Here is a 15740-nt window from a genome sequence, read left to right on the forward strand (position 1 = left end):
GATTACCGACCATTTCAAATCCCACCATACCTTCTCCGCTATGCAATCTGGTTTCAGAGCTGGTCATGGGTGCACCTCAGCCACGCTCAAGGTCCTAAACGATATCTTAACCGCCATCGATAAGAAACAATACTGTGCAGCCGTATTCATTGACCTGGCCAAGGCTTTCGACTCTGTCAATCACCACATCCTCATCGGGCAGACTCAACAGCCTTGGTTTCTCAAATGATTGCCTCGCCTGGTTCACCAACTACTTCTCTGAGTTCAGTGTGTCAAATCGGAGGGTCTGTTGTCCAGGGCCTCTGGCAGTCTCTATGGGGGTGCCACAGGGTTCAATTCTTGGACCGACTCTCTTCTCTGTATACATCAATGAGGTCGCTCTTGCTGCTGGTGAGTCTCTGATCCACCTCTACGCAGACGACACCATTCTGTATACTTCTGGCCCTTCTTTGGACACTGTGTTAACAACCCTCCAGGCGAGCTTCAATGCCATACAACTCTCCTTGCGTGGACTCCAATTGCTCTTGAATACAAGTAAAACTAAATGCATCCTCTTCAACCGATCGCTGCCCGCACCTGCCCGCCTGTCCAACATCACTACTCTGGACGGTTCTGACTTAGAATACGTGGACAACTACAAATACCTAGGTGTCTGGTTAGACTGTGAACTCTCCTTCCAAACTCACATCAAACATCTCCAATCCAAAGTTAAATCTAGAATTGGCTTCCTATTTCACAACAAAGCATCCTTCACTCATGCTGCCAAACATACCCTTGTAAAACTGACCATCCTACCAATCCTTTACAAAATAGCCTCCAATACTCTACTCAATAAATTGGATGCAGTCTATCACAGTGCCATCCATTTTGTCACCAAAGCCCCATATACTACCCACCACTGAGACCTGTACGCTCTCGTTGGCTGGCCCTCGCTTCATACTCGTTGCCAAACCCACTGGCTCCAGGTCATCTACATATACATCATGGGAAAATCAAAATAAATCAGCCAAGACCTCAGAAAAAAAATTGTAGACCTCCACAAGTCTGATTCAACCCTGAACTAATTTTACTGTGGTAAAGTGATACTTTTGTACCTGTTTCCTCCAGAATCTTCACACGGTCCTTTGTGGTTCTGGGATTGATTTGCACTGTTCGCACCAAAGTACGTTAATCTCTAGGAGACAGACCGCGTCTCTTTCCTGAGCGGTATGACAGCTGCATGGTCCCATGGTGTTTATACTTGTGTACTATTGTTTGTAAAGATGAATGTGGTACCTTCAGGCATTTGGAAATTGCTCCCAAGGATGAACCAGACTTTTTCTGAGGTCTTGGCTTATTTCTTTTGATTTTCCCATGATGTCAAGCAAAGAGGCACTGAGTTTGAAGGTAGGCCTTGAAATACATCCACAGGTACACCTCCAATTGACACAAATTATGTCAATTAGCCTATCAGAAGCTTCTAATGCCATGACATCATTTTCTGGAATTTTCAAAGCTGTTTAAAGGCACAGTCAACTTAGTGTATGTAAACTTCTGAACCACTGGAATTGTGATACAGTGAATTATAAGTGAAATAATCTGTCTGTAAACAATTGTTGGGAAAAATGACTTGTGTCCTGCACAAAGTAGATGTCCTAACTGACTTGCCAAAAGTATAGTTTGTTTACAATACATTTTTGGAGTGGTTGAAAATGAGTTTTAATGACTCCAACATAAGTGTATGTAAACTTCCGACTTCAACTTTTGTGTGTGTGTGTGTGTGTAGATAGACATATATTTAGGGGCTATAGGAACACTGAACAACCTGACTGCAACCCTGCCTATGCGCAGTACAACCCATACCATCCCCAACTGTTTAGGGGCTATAGGAACACTGAACAGCCTGACTGCAACCCTGACTATACACAGTACAACCCATACCATCCCCAACTGTTCTCACACCCAAACACACACACGATTGAATAAAGGCGTGTTGCTTCCACAAAATAGTTTTATTATAAAAAAATATAACTAGCCTACTTGCACAAGCACATTGAGACAACAGTTACCAGAACACTTGAACTGTTGATAATCCTCTGGCAAATTTAAGAAGTGCATCCACAAAAATAAGCTGCAATTATCAAAATGATAACTCTTGTATTGGTTTCTGCTGGAGAGTGGCAACTGTTTAGACATCTAGAGGCTGTTCTTTGTTCCCAGGCAATTTGAAGCTAATGAAATGGTGCGCTGGCTGATGAACAGGCTGCACATCTATATAACGAAACAAACCTCCAGCTCACATTGACCGGCTCAAATCACATCAGACAGAAATGGCTTTACTGTTTTTCAGACTGCCAGTTGTATTATGTACACTTGAACCGGTCCAGAGGACTTTGCAATGCTCAGCCACTTGAAACAAACTGCTGTCAAACAAGGTAACACAAACAAAGGTGCAATTGAGTAGTGAAGAAGATAGTGTAAGACATTAGAACAAAATAGGAAAGCATGTTAGCTTGCCAGAACAATGTTTTTATAATTAGGTCCACAAATTTCCTAGACAAATGTGTACAGTTATCTGCAGAGTTGTAATGAGGAAATCCTGAAGCATGATTTAAACATTACCCAAAAAATAACGTGTGCAAGCCTTTCCCGATTTTAAAGTAAAATTGTTTATGCCTCTGGAATTGTGTGCTTTGGAATAATAAGGTTGAAAAGCCAACGCTGGAAAGCTGCATCCTACTGTAAACGATTGCCTAGTTTAGTCAACTTAGTCTTGCACAACAAACAATGAATCCATAAAACATTTGCGAATATAGAATTTATATACAAACACGTACAATACAAAGTAAACCGCATGAAGTACAACACTGGATCAAACTTGACACGAGTCGATTTGGCACTTTCTCAAACACATACAGTACCAGTCAAAAGTTTGGACACCTACTCATTCAAGGGTTTTTCTTTATTTGTACTATTTTCTTCAAAACGATGAAATAACACATATGGAATCATGTAGTAACCAGAAAAGTGTTGAACAAATTCTTCAAAGTAGCCACCCTTTGCCTTGATGACAGCTTTGCACACGCTTGGCATTCTCTCAACCAGCTTCATGAGGTAGTCGCCTGGAATGCATTTCAATTAACAGGCGTGGCTTATTAAAAGTTAATTTGTGGAATTTCTTCTTAATGCATTTGAGCCAGTCAGTTGTTGTGACAGGGTAGGGGTGGTATACAGAAGATAGCCCTATTTGGTAAAAGACCAAGTCCATATTTTGGCAAGAACAGCTCAAATAAGCAAAGAGAAATGAAAGTCCATCATTACATGAAGGTCAGTCAATACAGAAAATGTCAAGAACTTTGAAGGTTTCTTCCAAGTGCAGTCGCAAAAACCATCAAGCGCTATGATAACTGGCTCTCATGAGGACCGCCACAGGAAAAGAAGACCCAGAGGTACCTCTGCTGCAGAGGATAAGTTCATTAGGGGCGGCAGGTAGCCTAGTGGTTAGAGCGTTGGACTTGTAACTGAAAGGTTGCATGATCGAATCCCCGAGCTGACAAGGTAAAAATCTGTCTTTCTGCCCCTGAACAAGGCAGTTAACACTGTTCCTAGGCCGTCATTGAAAATAAGAATTTGTTGTTAACTGACTTGCCTAGTTAAATTAAGGTAAAATAAATAAAACATTTAGAGTTACCAGCCTCAGAAATTGCAGCCCAAATAAATGCTCCACAGAGTTCAAGTAACAGACACATCTCGACATTAACTGTTCAGAGGAGACTTGATTTGAAACCACTACTAAAGGACACCAATAATAAGAATAAACTTGCTTGGGCCAAGAAACACAAGCAATGGACAGCAGTGGAAATATGTCCTTTGGTCTGATGAGTCAAATTTGAGATTTTTGGTTCCAACTGCCGTGTCTTTGTGAGACGCGGATGATCTCCGCGTGTGTGGTTCCCACCGTGAAGCATGGAGGAGTGATGGTGTGGGGTGCTTTGCTGGTGACACTGTCTGTAATTAATTTAGAATTCAAGGCACACTTAACCAGCATGGCTACTCATTCTGCAGCGATACACCTTACCATCTGGTTTGCGCTTAGCAGGACTATCAATTGTTTTTCAACAGGACAATGACCCAAAACACACCTCCAGGCTGTGTAAGGGCTATTTGACCAAGGAGAGTGAATGTCCTGTATCAGATGACCTGGCCTCCACAATCACCCGACCTCAACCCAATTGAGATGGTTTGGGATGAGTTGGACCACAGAGTTAAGAAAAAGCAGCCAACAAGTGCTCAGCATACGTGGGAACTCCTTCAAGACTGTTGGAAAAGCATTCCTCATGAAGCTGGTTGAGAGAATGCCAAGAGTGTGCAAAGCTCTCATCAAGGCAAAGGGTGGCTACTTTAAAGAATCTCAAATATAAAATATATTTTGATTTGTTACACTTTTTGTGGTTACTACATGATTCCATATGTGTTATTTCATAGTTTTGATGTCTTAACTCATATTCTACAATGTAGAAAATTGTCAAAATAAAGAAATCCCCCGGAATAAGTAGGTGTGTCAACTTTTGATAGGCACTGTATGTGTTGTATGTGTTCAGTTTGTTAATGAGGGCACATTCACATTCTTGTCTTCATTTATTGCATTCGTAAGGCCTGGCAGGGGTTGGGGAAGTGTGTTATTGTACGGATGCCCGTCCGGTCCCCTCTGCTCTATCCCTGGCATGTTGCTTGGGGTGTGAAACCTGCCCCTTCCGGGCTTCCAGGCCCTAAAGTGATGCCTGTGGCGATGCCCCCGTTGTGCAGGCAGCCGCCTGAAAGTGGCGAGCTGGGCTTAGCCATCTGCTCTCCCCATAGGAAACAATGTGTGAGAGAATGGGAGGGCCACTGCCGGGGCCTGTCACCAGAGCAGCCATTTCAGGCCGGAGACAACCTACCTCCCTCTCCTCTCAGCCGTGTTAGACACACATGAGAATGTGACTGTGTTAATGTGCAATAGCACCCTTGACATATGAGTAGGCAGCAGGGGTGGTGTGTCAGTGTGTGTGTTGGCCAGCATGCTCTCAACATGCAAAAGTGTTCCCTGTCAGTCAAAGAGAAAGTCCACGTGACTTCAGTAAAAGGGGGATATAGGTAGAGAGAAATGGTAAAAGAGAGATTGACAGGAAGGAAAGAACAGAATGGCACAGAACGTCCTTGAACTTCAGCTGCAGGGTCTCCTGCAGGTATTACATGGTAGCATATGCACTGCTGACGGACTTGGTAAACAAGTCACATGTGGAGGAATGACTCAAACCATTTCTGGATTTGGAGGCAAATCTGCCACACCACTGCAGTCAACCATGACCGTTCAAAGCCTCTCTCTATGCCATCATACAATTCCAATAATCAGCCAGATTTGTCACAACACATCCATTTTCCCCATCAACCCTAATTGCACGTGAAAGACACTAAGGAAGGACAACAAAAAGAGAGCAGTTCCCAGACAGACCTGGGTGTAACAGTGGCTTGGTGCCTCATGTCACTGGGCTAATAAAGGGGATTAGAGGAGCAGCTCTGTGTGTGTTGAGGTTCTGCACAAGGCTTATGGGGCCATGCAGAGAGAGAGAGAGATGCCCCCCTACCCAACCTCAAAGCACTGGTTGACACAAACACACCCCAGACAATGAAGACATTAGGGCACAGGATTCCGTTTCCATGGCAGTGAGGAGGCAGACAGCAGGATGAAAAGCACATGCAGCCCAGTGTGTCAAAAAGGTACAGTGTGTGTTTCTGTATATTTCTGTGTGTGTTTCTGAGCATGCGTTTGGGCTTCTGTATCTGTGTGTATGTGTGGGGTTTTGTATCTGTGTGTGGGTGTTTGTACTCTATGCGGGTGTGAACTGTATGTATGTGGGGGTGTGTGTTCATTTTGTATGCCTAATGCATGAAATCAGTAGCGTGTAGCCTAGCCCAAGAAGGCAGCTTGTTTTGGGAGCTAAATGGGAAAGCAGCAAACATGTCAGACAGTCCACTCTGCTGGAGGGGGAGGCTCTCTCTCTCGCTCCGTTTCTCCCTCTCTGTGTGTCTACCTGCAGGGTGAGATCCAGGGGTGGGTTTGTCTGCAGTTCTGTTCCATAGCCCAGCACCCTACTTACTCATCCTGACAGTCCTCTTTTGAACAATTTCCCCGGGAAGGATAATGTACTACGTCTTTTTAGGCACAGGCATTGTGTTTGGTTACACTACGTACGTCTCATTCTCTACCAGGCAGGCATTCCTCTGCATTATACACAGACAGGCTCCAGACAGCATGCTTAGGCAAAATATCAATGTCTATTCGCTACCAAAAATAAGACAATTTATTAAATCAGTTCCAACAACTACCATATCTTATGGATGGTTGAAAACTACAATGGCTGGCTAATGAAAAGGGAATTCCACGTACTGTTATTGCCTCTTTGAGACAATAATATCAATATTGATGACTTAGCAAACTAAATGAATGCTTATCAATTCAAACCTTTGGCGATGAAAAGGAAAGGAACAGGAGGCTTGCTATCAGCTAACCCATTCCCCCGGGAACTCGTGTGATTTACTGATGATCGCTGGGGTATCTGCATTTGTTCAGCTGCGGCTCCCCTCCCATTCTGCAGCGCCTTCCTTCGTCCTCCGGCTGCGCTGCATTTCACATTCACCATCCATCGTCTGTCTGTTCCAAGGGGCTGCTCAGGGAATACCTCCACTGCTTGTGCTCATAGAACAGAAAGCAAAGAAAGAGGGGAGAGAGAGAGCTACAATGGGGGGGAAGAAAAAAGCCCACCCTCAAAGTCCTTCCCCCTCCTCTCTCATCTCCTCCTCTTTAAGAGCTTGGTTGGTTGGTGAACTACATGTAAGACGCAGCGGTTTTCCCAAACTGCCTAACAGTAGCGCATGGCGTGCAGTGTTGCTTTAGCCTACACATAGTCCTGCAGACTGTAGCCTGTTTTATTGTCTAGTGGGGAGAGGGAGCAGTACTGGTGCTGGAGATGGTCCTGCTGCTGTTGCTGTAGGAGGTGCTGTTGCTGCTGCAGTAAGAGTTTATCAGGGGGCGGCAGCAAGATCATGTCCTGGTTGCCGGGCCTCTTCCCCGAGCACGACACGCAGAAGATGGACCCCCCCACAAAGAGGAAGCCTGCCGACAGGAAGGCCACGTACACGGCGCCCCCGGGCTCAAACTTATTGCTCTCGTGCACGCTGCGGTCCAGGAAGTTAGTGATGACCTCTTTGGTGAACCAGGAAGCAGGCACCAGGCACAGGAAGCCGGCGGCGATGAAGCAGCCCCCGCTGGCGATGGCCGCGTGCCTCTTGGCGCGCCGGCCGCCCCCCCAGCGAGTACATTTGAGCCCCAGGGATGCCAGGCACAGGCCCATGGCAGCCATCACACAGGACAGCACCATGGTGGTGCGGGCAGTCTGCAGGTAGGCGGGCAGCGACAGCACCGAGTACTTCAAGGTGCAGCTGAACATGCCGGTGCTGTACCAGGTGCAGTCCATCCACAGCCCCTGCATCTGGGAGATGGCCGTGATGATGTTGGAGCCTACATCGGCGCTCACCTTCCAATTGGGCAGCAGCGTAGCCATCATGGCCCCCATGATGCCCAGCAGCGCCAGGACGAAGGCAAAGATCTGCATGCCTGTGGATGCCATTCTCCTCCTTCTGCCGTGGCCCCCTACTCCTCCAGTTACCATCCACCCAGCCCCAGCCAGGCACCTCGGCTCCTCACCCCAGACGGCTGTAGAGGATTCTGGTGCTAGAACTGGCAGCAGCCGACGACTCAGTTCCTCAGTGCCGGCTCCAATGGACTGTAGAGGAAAGAAGACCAGAATGAGAAATTTAATTAAGCAGGTCTCTCTGTCTGTCTTTCTCTTTCCCCTCACTTACCCCACACACGCACAGACTTTTTTTTACAAGAACAAAGGAGAGCGTGAAACCGGACCAATTGGAGAGAGACCGCTCTGGCTGATTATTGGAGAAGGAGACACAGGTTTTAGTGCGTGTGGGCATTTTCTGTTGCGCCTGCCTCTTCCTTATGCCAGCGCCTCAACTGTTACTGGAGAGGAGAATGAGTTTCTGATATTTGCAACGCTCAATATGTGGACTTAAAGCTGCAGTGTCCTCTTCACCTCACTATAATAAGGTTACCCAACCACAGTGACTTCAACATATTAACACAAGGTAAATTCTGACATTTTGAAATAATTTTACACTGATACAATAATATAGATTTTCGTTTTTAAAAATTGTAAAAGTTTGAAATTAGACCGTTTTTTTCTCCTTTTTAAGACATTCTCAAAATTGCCAGTATTGCGTTTAATTTAACATGTATTGATTATTCTTGCCTGCAGAAAGTGTACAAGGGCAAACAAACCATCGGTTAATTAGAATTGTTTACAATGTACAGCAAGAGAGAGCAATGTTAAGGTCCTTACCTCGGCTGGTGCAGAGCTCCTTTTTGACGCGTCAGGTTGTTCGCAGTGATTTCTGTAAACACACAAAAACACGGGGTGAGGAGGGGGCGAGAAGGATTTCAGCCTTAGGGAAGCCATTCATTTCATCCATTTCCTTAGCAACAGTATATTAGAGGACATCATAGTGGTGGACCACACATGCTTGCTTGGCGCTTCTGAAGATGGGTTGCGTTGCTTCCCTTTCAGTGACGTGGAAATACTCTCTCTACGTCACTTGGGTCGTGAGCTGAGCTAATTCAGAATAGTGTGTGGACCGTTAAATTCACTACGGCAAACCGTACACCAGCTTTACACTCACACCGTACCTGGTTGTGTGTGTGTGTGTGTGTGTGTGTAAACTGTCTTCACACTATATTTATTTGTCTATGTGCGTTACATTATACTTGAGTTGGTGTTGGCAGTGTGCACTTGTCACTCGATGCTTCATATATGCAGCAGGTGATGAACAAGCAGACGTGTTGTCATGGACCAGCTAAGTCAAACCGCAATCAATCATGAGCCAGAGCTTCTTCATTCCAATATTGACCCATATTATTAGCTGGCTACAAGACGTTGCATCTAGCTAGCGGATTGTTTGTCATAACTAGCTAGATGGCTAGCTATTGATCTGAAACAGTGCGCATTGTTGGCTTACGTTAGCGTTACTTTAATTATCTATTAACGTTAGCCTAGCTAGCTAAACTGTTCACAAATGTTTTACATTTAGCCTAATAATGTGACAGATACCCCTGTTTTCATAATGACACCAATCATGCTTCACTGGTCTTATCTCCATACTCAAATGTTTAAGCAAAATAAATGACAACTTTGGCTAACTTTACTTACCTCTAACTATTGAAACCCCAAAATAACGGAATAGTCTAAACGGGATCATTGGGACGTCCCAACTCCCTTTGAAGTTGACGTTTACAACTGGTAAGATTGGGGTTAATATTAGGTAAAGGTTATGGTTAGTTCTAGGGTAAGGTTAGGGACGTCTCAAGTTTTTCATGGACAGCACAACCCCCAAATAACGGTCCACGAGCTGCCGAGTTTCTTTCAACCATGGGATTCGTAATAATGAACCCATTGCACCCTGCGAAGTATTGTTTAATCAACATGATCTTTACCGGTCTACCCAACACCTACAATCTCATGTCAGATATACTGAAAACAATAGGCATACAATATTACAATAATAACCATTAGAACATTTCATAGTGGCTTCTTTTATTTATGTGGTAGGAGTACATCAACGGGTCAGAGCAACACTGTTTTGTTAACACCCCACTATGCCAAAACTGACCATCCCTAGAGCAGTTAGCATCAGCAACCACTCAACGGAAGGCTAAACTCACAGCTGCTACCCCCTGCCCATCCCTCTTCCACTATTCTGCAGAGGATGTCTAGTCTAGAATGACAATGAGAGCGAAAAACAGACCAGGCTAAAGTACATGATAGCCTTTAACGCAGATGTGTGTTTCCATAATGTTGCTGCATGGGTAAGATCATCATAAACAGCCGAACCATGAAGGAAATCATCTCCCCTCTCTCTCCCCGCCTGTAATGACTAAACAGGAGTTGAGTGAGTGATTGATTGGTTTGGTGATTGATCTGCTTGTTTAATTTGGTCCAATGGTCTACCTCCATTTTGTCCCCCCCAATAACAGCATGCACACACACACACACACACACACAATACCACAGTATTACCTGACGACTTGGCACTGCTGACCTTCAGACTTCATACTGCAGGCCGTTGTGGGTTGGTGCGGCAGGATGAGAAAGAGCCACACTCATTTCTACACAGTAGTGTGTTTGAGTGTGTTTTACCGATGAGATTCTGATTCTGGTGTTCTATGGGGAATAAAATAAATAACAGGGACGGGAGAGGGGGGCTGTGAGGAACCGCAGTTAACATGTACCCAGGGAGTGATGTGTGATGCTGTGATGTGTGAAGACATGGCAGGCTATTATAAGCATGGTCCCTTCTTTCTCACCTCGTAGCTCAGTCCTCCACAGTATAGCTCCAAGGCATGACTGGACGCAGAGATGGCCCTTTCCTCAGATGTGGGATTTTATTGTTCAATTTTCATATTGTTTATTTCACGGTGTAATTGCTTTTGTGCTCATCATTTTGTAGAAAGAAGCCTTGTTGTTCGGTTATGGTCAGAAGTGTCACCTGATAAGTGCCATGTAGTTGTCAACACAATCTTGTCCCGTGTATGGGCATGCCCATTTTCAACATGCAGGACATTTGTAAACTGTCACGGGGAAAACAGACATAATATGAAATGAATTAAGTTTTCTCTATTAGTTCAAGTTTTATTTGTCACATGCACAAGTACCGTGAAAACTTACACGGCCTACATTTACTCCCAAGTGTACCAAGTGGTCAGACATTTTGAGTGTTTTTAAATGTCATGTAAAAACGGTGTAGACTCCATTTTGTTTGTTTGGTAGGCTAATTTTTCCCCCAGTCCTCGTCTCTCTTCTCGTGACCTTGTGGAATTCTTAATTTTTGCCTAGTGGTATTCTCTACTGTGATGTTGGAGAGTGTTCCTTGGGAAAACATCTCAGGGGACCTGAGAATGAGATGGGCATGGATCGGGAGATGTTCTTGGTTTGCCTGTGCTGTGTGCCCAGGGCTGATCTGCGAGCGTGGGAAGCCCTGGCAGGCTGCACAGCACAGTACAGCGCAGCAAGGCACAATGGCAGGGCCCCCTCCAGCAAGATCTGCCTATAGCTTTAGATTTAGTGGTGCTGACTGCCTAGTGTCTACTCCTCCTGAGCCTGTCCTCCCCAGCTGCTGATGTAATGGAGGTTGTCTTCTGAAGGTATTGTTATGATTAATGCATCTCTTTCCCCTTGGAGGAATCTTTTTTATCTTCTTTTAACTTTCTGTATTCCCCAGCTGAGTATCCCATTGTTCCTTCCTCCCCCCTCAGAACCTGCAGCAGTTACGTAAAGAGAAATGCAGGTTGCTCAGGTGGTATCGGCTAGCCACCCCGAGGGCCTGCCATCTCATCTTGGTTACGCTCAGAGGGAGATGACAAATTATTGCTCAAACACCATTGGGTAAAAGAGAATACTCTGGGGAAAGGAGTAGAAGGTGGAAATGGGCAAGGGGACGAGGGGACTTGGAGCTACAGGGCAAACGCCAGTGTCATAGAGTTCCTGCAGAGCTCTGAGAAGGTCATACAGATGACATGTATAAGTGTTAATATGCATATATGTGCATGATTCAATATTATTGAGATGAATTGGGTCAGGGTCGCTGAGGGGGACAAAGGCAGAGCTGGGATTTTTCAGATGTGTATCGTGATACCTTGCCAGATATGGAGGGAAAGACTACTTACTGTGTGTAAAAGAAAGGTTGAGTTAGTAAGATTATTTAGCATACAATATTAGTGTGCAAGAGGGAAAGTTGGTTGGTTCAAAGTCTCTGTAAATGTTTGACGTTTAAAAAAGGCAGGAGGACTAAATTAGCCATGGAGAGAGCTGTATCATTTTTCTTTATGTGGATCCTTATATAATGAGCCAATTTGGAGTAGCAAAATTCATCTAGATATCAATAGGGGTTATGATTTGCTTCTTTCCGCGCCGTTAAAAAGCATGTTCGTTACATCATGAGGTCCTATTTACATTCCAATCATCCCAGTCTCCTCCAGCCAGGCCTCATCATACACCCTCCCACCAGCTGAAAGGAAGGGGGATGACGGATGAGAGTGAGAACCAGGGAGAGATATTAATGTGGTCACAGAGGCAATAAGTCAGTCTCGGATTCCTAGTTCACCATCTCCCACTACATGCAGCCTATTTGAGCAGGAGCATTTTCAAAGCACTGGCATGCAGTGTGGAGGAGGCAGCACGTGGATTTAAGATGGAAGTTTCTTGTGTGTTAAGGTTATCAGAGGAGGATTAATGGCAGGAGGGGATATATTACAGCAGAGCACCTAGTCAGGCCATGTAGCGGGCCGTCGTTCATAAATCACAAGGCAAAGTGAGTCGGACAAGCCTATGGCTGAAACGCTGCTGCCTGTATAGTCTGAATATCGACATCCCCCTGCTCCTTTTAAATCATGAAGTGCGGAAAATAAATGGCCTAATTACTCCGGGAGAGTGAAATTAAAGCCATTCTTTTCTATTACCTCTCGAGACCAGATGGTGGTCTGATGCTGCATCACTCAGTGTGTGTGTGTTGTTAAAGGCACACTGCAGTACCAGGGTATGAGACTACACCTCACCCCACCATCCTAGCATTTTTGGGTAACTGGTGGAAGAATAGATTTTCCTAATGTCAGCCTCGTTCCGCACAATTGATGCCGATGAGTCAATTTCTCATGAAGGCTCCTGTCACAAATACTATTTCCAGCCCCAGTGTATCACAAAGCAATGCAGCACTTCTTCTCCCTGCCCTGAAAGTCTATTGTAACTGGTGTCCAAAACCTTCTCGTCTTCCTCCAACTCAGTTTCTTAAACTGTGTCGGGACCAAAAGTGTGCACGTAAGAGGTGGGTCGTGAGTTATGAGAATAAATCTATAATCGCACACAATTTCTTCTTAATTTGGGTTGTTGGAGGATGATTTGGGTCACGGGAGGACAGTAAATGTTTTAAATTCGGGTCCTGAGCTGAAAACGTTTAACCCCTGCTCTAACTTACAGTGCATCTGAAATTATTCAGACCCTTTGACTTTTTGGGGGGGCATTTTGTTATTCTAAAATAGATCAAATAGTTGTTTTCCCCCTCATCAATCTACACACAATACCCCATAATGAAAAAGCAAAAAGTTATTTTTTGCAAATGTATTTAAAACTGAAATCACATTTACATAAGTATTCAGACCCTTTACTCAGTACTTTGAAGCACCTTTGGCAGCGATTACAGCCTCGAGTCTTATTGGGTATGACGCTACAAGCTTGGCACACCTGTATTTAGAGAGTTTCTCCCATTGTTCTCTGCAGATCCTCTCAAGCTCTGTCAGGTTGGATGGGGAGTGTCGCTGCACAGCTATTTTCAGGTCTCCAGAGATATTCGATCGGGTTCAAGTCCAGGCTCTGGCTGGACCACTCAAAGACATTCAGAGACTTGTCCCGAAGCCACTCCTGCGTTGTCTTGGCTGTGTGCTTAGGATCGTTGTCCTGTTGGAAGGGGAACCGTCGCCCCAGTCTGAGGTCCTGAGTGCTCTGGAGCAGGTTTTCATCAAGGATCTCTCTGTACTTTGCTCCGTTCATCTTTCCCTTGATCCTGACTAGTCTCCCAGTCCCAGCCCAAAGAGTTCAATCTTGGTTTCATCAGACCAGAGAATCTTGTTTCTCACGGTCTGAGAGTCCTTTTAGTTGCCTTGTGTCAAATTCCAAGTGGGCTTTTGTGCCGTTTACTGAAGAGTGGCTTCTGTCTGGCCACTCTACCATAAAGGCCTGATTGGTGGAGTGCTACAGAGATGGTTGTCCTTCTGGATGGGTTTTCCATCTCCACAGAGGAACTCTGGAGCTCTGTCAGAGTGACCATCGGGTTCTTGGTCAACTCCCTGACCAAGGCCCTTCTCTCCCGATTGCTCAGTTTGGCCTTGCGGCCAGCTCTAGGAAGAGTCTTGTGGTTCCAAACTTCTTCCATTTAAGAATGATGGAGGCCACTGTGTTCTTGGGGACCTCCAGATCTGTGTCTCGACACAATCCTGTCTCGGAGCGCTACGGACAATTCCTTTGACCTCATAGCTTGGTTTTTGCTCTGACATGCACTGTCAACTGTGGGACCTTATATAAACAGGTGTGTGCATTTCCAAATCATGTCCAATCAATTGAATTTACCACGGGTAGACTCCAAGTTGTAGAAACATCTCCAGGATGATTTTATATATTTATTTTTTTATTTAACTAGGCAAGTCAGTTAAGAACAAATTCATATATACAATGCCGGTCTACCCCGGCCAAACCCGGATGACTCTGGGTCAATTGTGCGCCACTCTATGGGACTCCCAATTACGTCCGGTTGTGATTCAGTCTGGAATCAAACCAGGGTGTCTTGCACTGAGATGCAGTGCCTTAGACCGCTGCACCACTCGAGCCCTCAAATCAATGAATCAATGGAAACAGGTTGCACCTGAGCTCAATTTCAAGGTGTCTGTTTTTTATTTTTAATACATTTGCAAAAAAAATCGAGCTGTTTTTTGCTTTGTGAATATGGAGTATTGTGTGTAGATTGATGAGTAAAATGTTTCATTTAATCCATTTTATTAGGCTGTAACGTAAGAACATGTGGAAAAGGTCGATGGGACTGAATACTTTCCGAATGCACTGTACAGTGAAGTGAGCAGCCCAGGAGTTAGCTGTACTCTATAGTCTACAATATAGCTGGCTGCTCTGACAACTAGGCTCCAGTATAGCGGTGGTGTCCCATACCACTGCGGCAGGCAGGCAGCAACATACGGAGCTGTAGATCAGATGAGATAGTAGATAGCTATCCTGGTTTACAAGCCCAGCCAGACACTGCAGCACGCCACGGCACAGGAGGGACAGAATCTAAATGGCTCATTAGAAAGCCTCCATCACGTCCTTGGACCACTTTAGTTCTCCTCCCCCAATTATCCTGCCCCTCCCCTTCCCTAGCCCAGAATAACAAAGCAAGATCGAGTAGGGTGAGTCACAACCAACACAGACGCAGAGATGCTGCGGGAGGTTGTTCCTTGGGGCAGGTTGTCTCAACAGGAGAGCTGTGCTGTAAATGAAACGCCCCGGCACCCACATACCTGTGTGGTTTTTGTTTTCTATCCATCCACTCTGTACCATCTGCCTCATATTGTATCGTCTGTATCCCCTTTCACATACCTGTGTAAATATCTGTATGTGTCCAGACTGTATCCTTCTGGCACTGTCGTGGTGTCCTCGGCTGTATCAGGCTGCACCTCCTCTCCCCTCCCCGTAGACAGAGAAGTGAGCCGTGCTGGTCCCCAGAGTAGGTAGGTCAGTCAGTCAGTCAGTGGTCCCCTTGAGCGGCGCTCACACCAGAGAAATACGGATATTACCAGGTGAAAGCAGGTAGGCTACAGCGCTCCGCTCTGTTGCCCAGTGTCTCGCTGCCGTGTCATTGGTCTATAGCTCCACTCCTCAGGCTGGCTGTGCTTCATGTCTGGCTCCCGATCTGCATTAGACCCCCCTGGAAGCCTCATGTAAGAGAGAGGGAGGAAGCTTTGCTTTCCTACTGCACATTCACAGATCCACCAAAAGAAGTGTTGCGAGTCTGAGCTCAATCCCTTTATTACGCTCAGACAGGCATAGAGCAAGTGAGGAAGA

The 15740-nt window shown here is 45.5% G+C and overlaps 2 protein-coding genes across 9 annotated transcripts in view; one reads left to right on the forward strand and one right to left on the reverse strand.

Moving 5' to 3' along the window:
- The window catches only part of LOC110505409 (dimethyladenosine transferase 1, mitochondrial), a 47861-nt gene that overhangs the window by 29305 nt on the left and 2816 nt on the right, over positions 1-15740 (forward strand). For 4 of the 8 annotated variants that reach the window (XM_090220672.1, XM_090220671.1, XM_090220674.1 and 1 more), the window contains exon 7: positions 4102-4528. The exons of the other annotated variants lie outside the window; for them this stretch is intronic. In XM_090220672.1, coding sequence (XP_090076798.1) covers positions 4102-4215 — 114 coding nt within the window. In that variant the 3' untranslated portion in view covers positions 4216-4528. Of the gene's footprint in view, positions 1-4101; positions 4529-15740 lie in introns of those variants that run through there. 8 annotated transcript variants of the gene reach the window in all.
- LOC110505408 (claudin-20-like) lies at positions 1973-8652 on the reverse strand. The gene is made up of 2 exons (XM_021584609.3): positions 8430-8652; positions 1973-7802 (listed from the first exon to the last, which is right to left on the reverse strand). Exons 1-2 carry the CDS (start codon positions 8544-8546, stop codon positions 6915-6917), a joined length of 1005 nt encoding a protein of 334 aa, XP_021440284.3. The 5' UTR covers positions 8547-8652; the 3' UTR covers positions 1973-6914.

The sequence above is a fragment of the Oncorhynchus mykiss genome, chromosome 25, assembly GCF_057628025.1.
Source record: "Oncorhynchus mykiss isolate SJ-2025 chromosome 25, ASM5762802v1, whole genome shotgun sequence".
In the NCBI taxonomy this organism is placed as follows: Eukaryota; Metazoa; Chordata; class Actinopteri; order Salmoniformes; family Salmonidae; genus Oncorhynchus; species Oncorhynchus mykiss.

Excerpts from the sequence above, each read along its gene's own strand:
- LOC110505408 (XM_021584609.3), bottom strand. The coding sequence starts at position 8,546 with ATGGCTTCCCTAAGGCTGAAATCCTTCTCGCCCCCTCCTCACCCCGTG. Across the intron at positions 7,803-8,429 it reads GGAGCTCTGCACCAGCCGAG|TCCATTGGAGCCGGCACTGA; the intron begins GTAAGGACCTTA and ends TTTCCTCTACAG.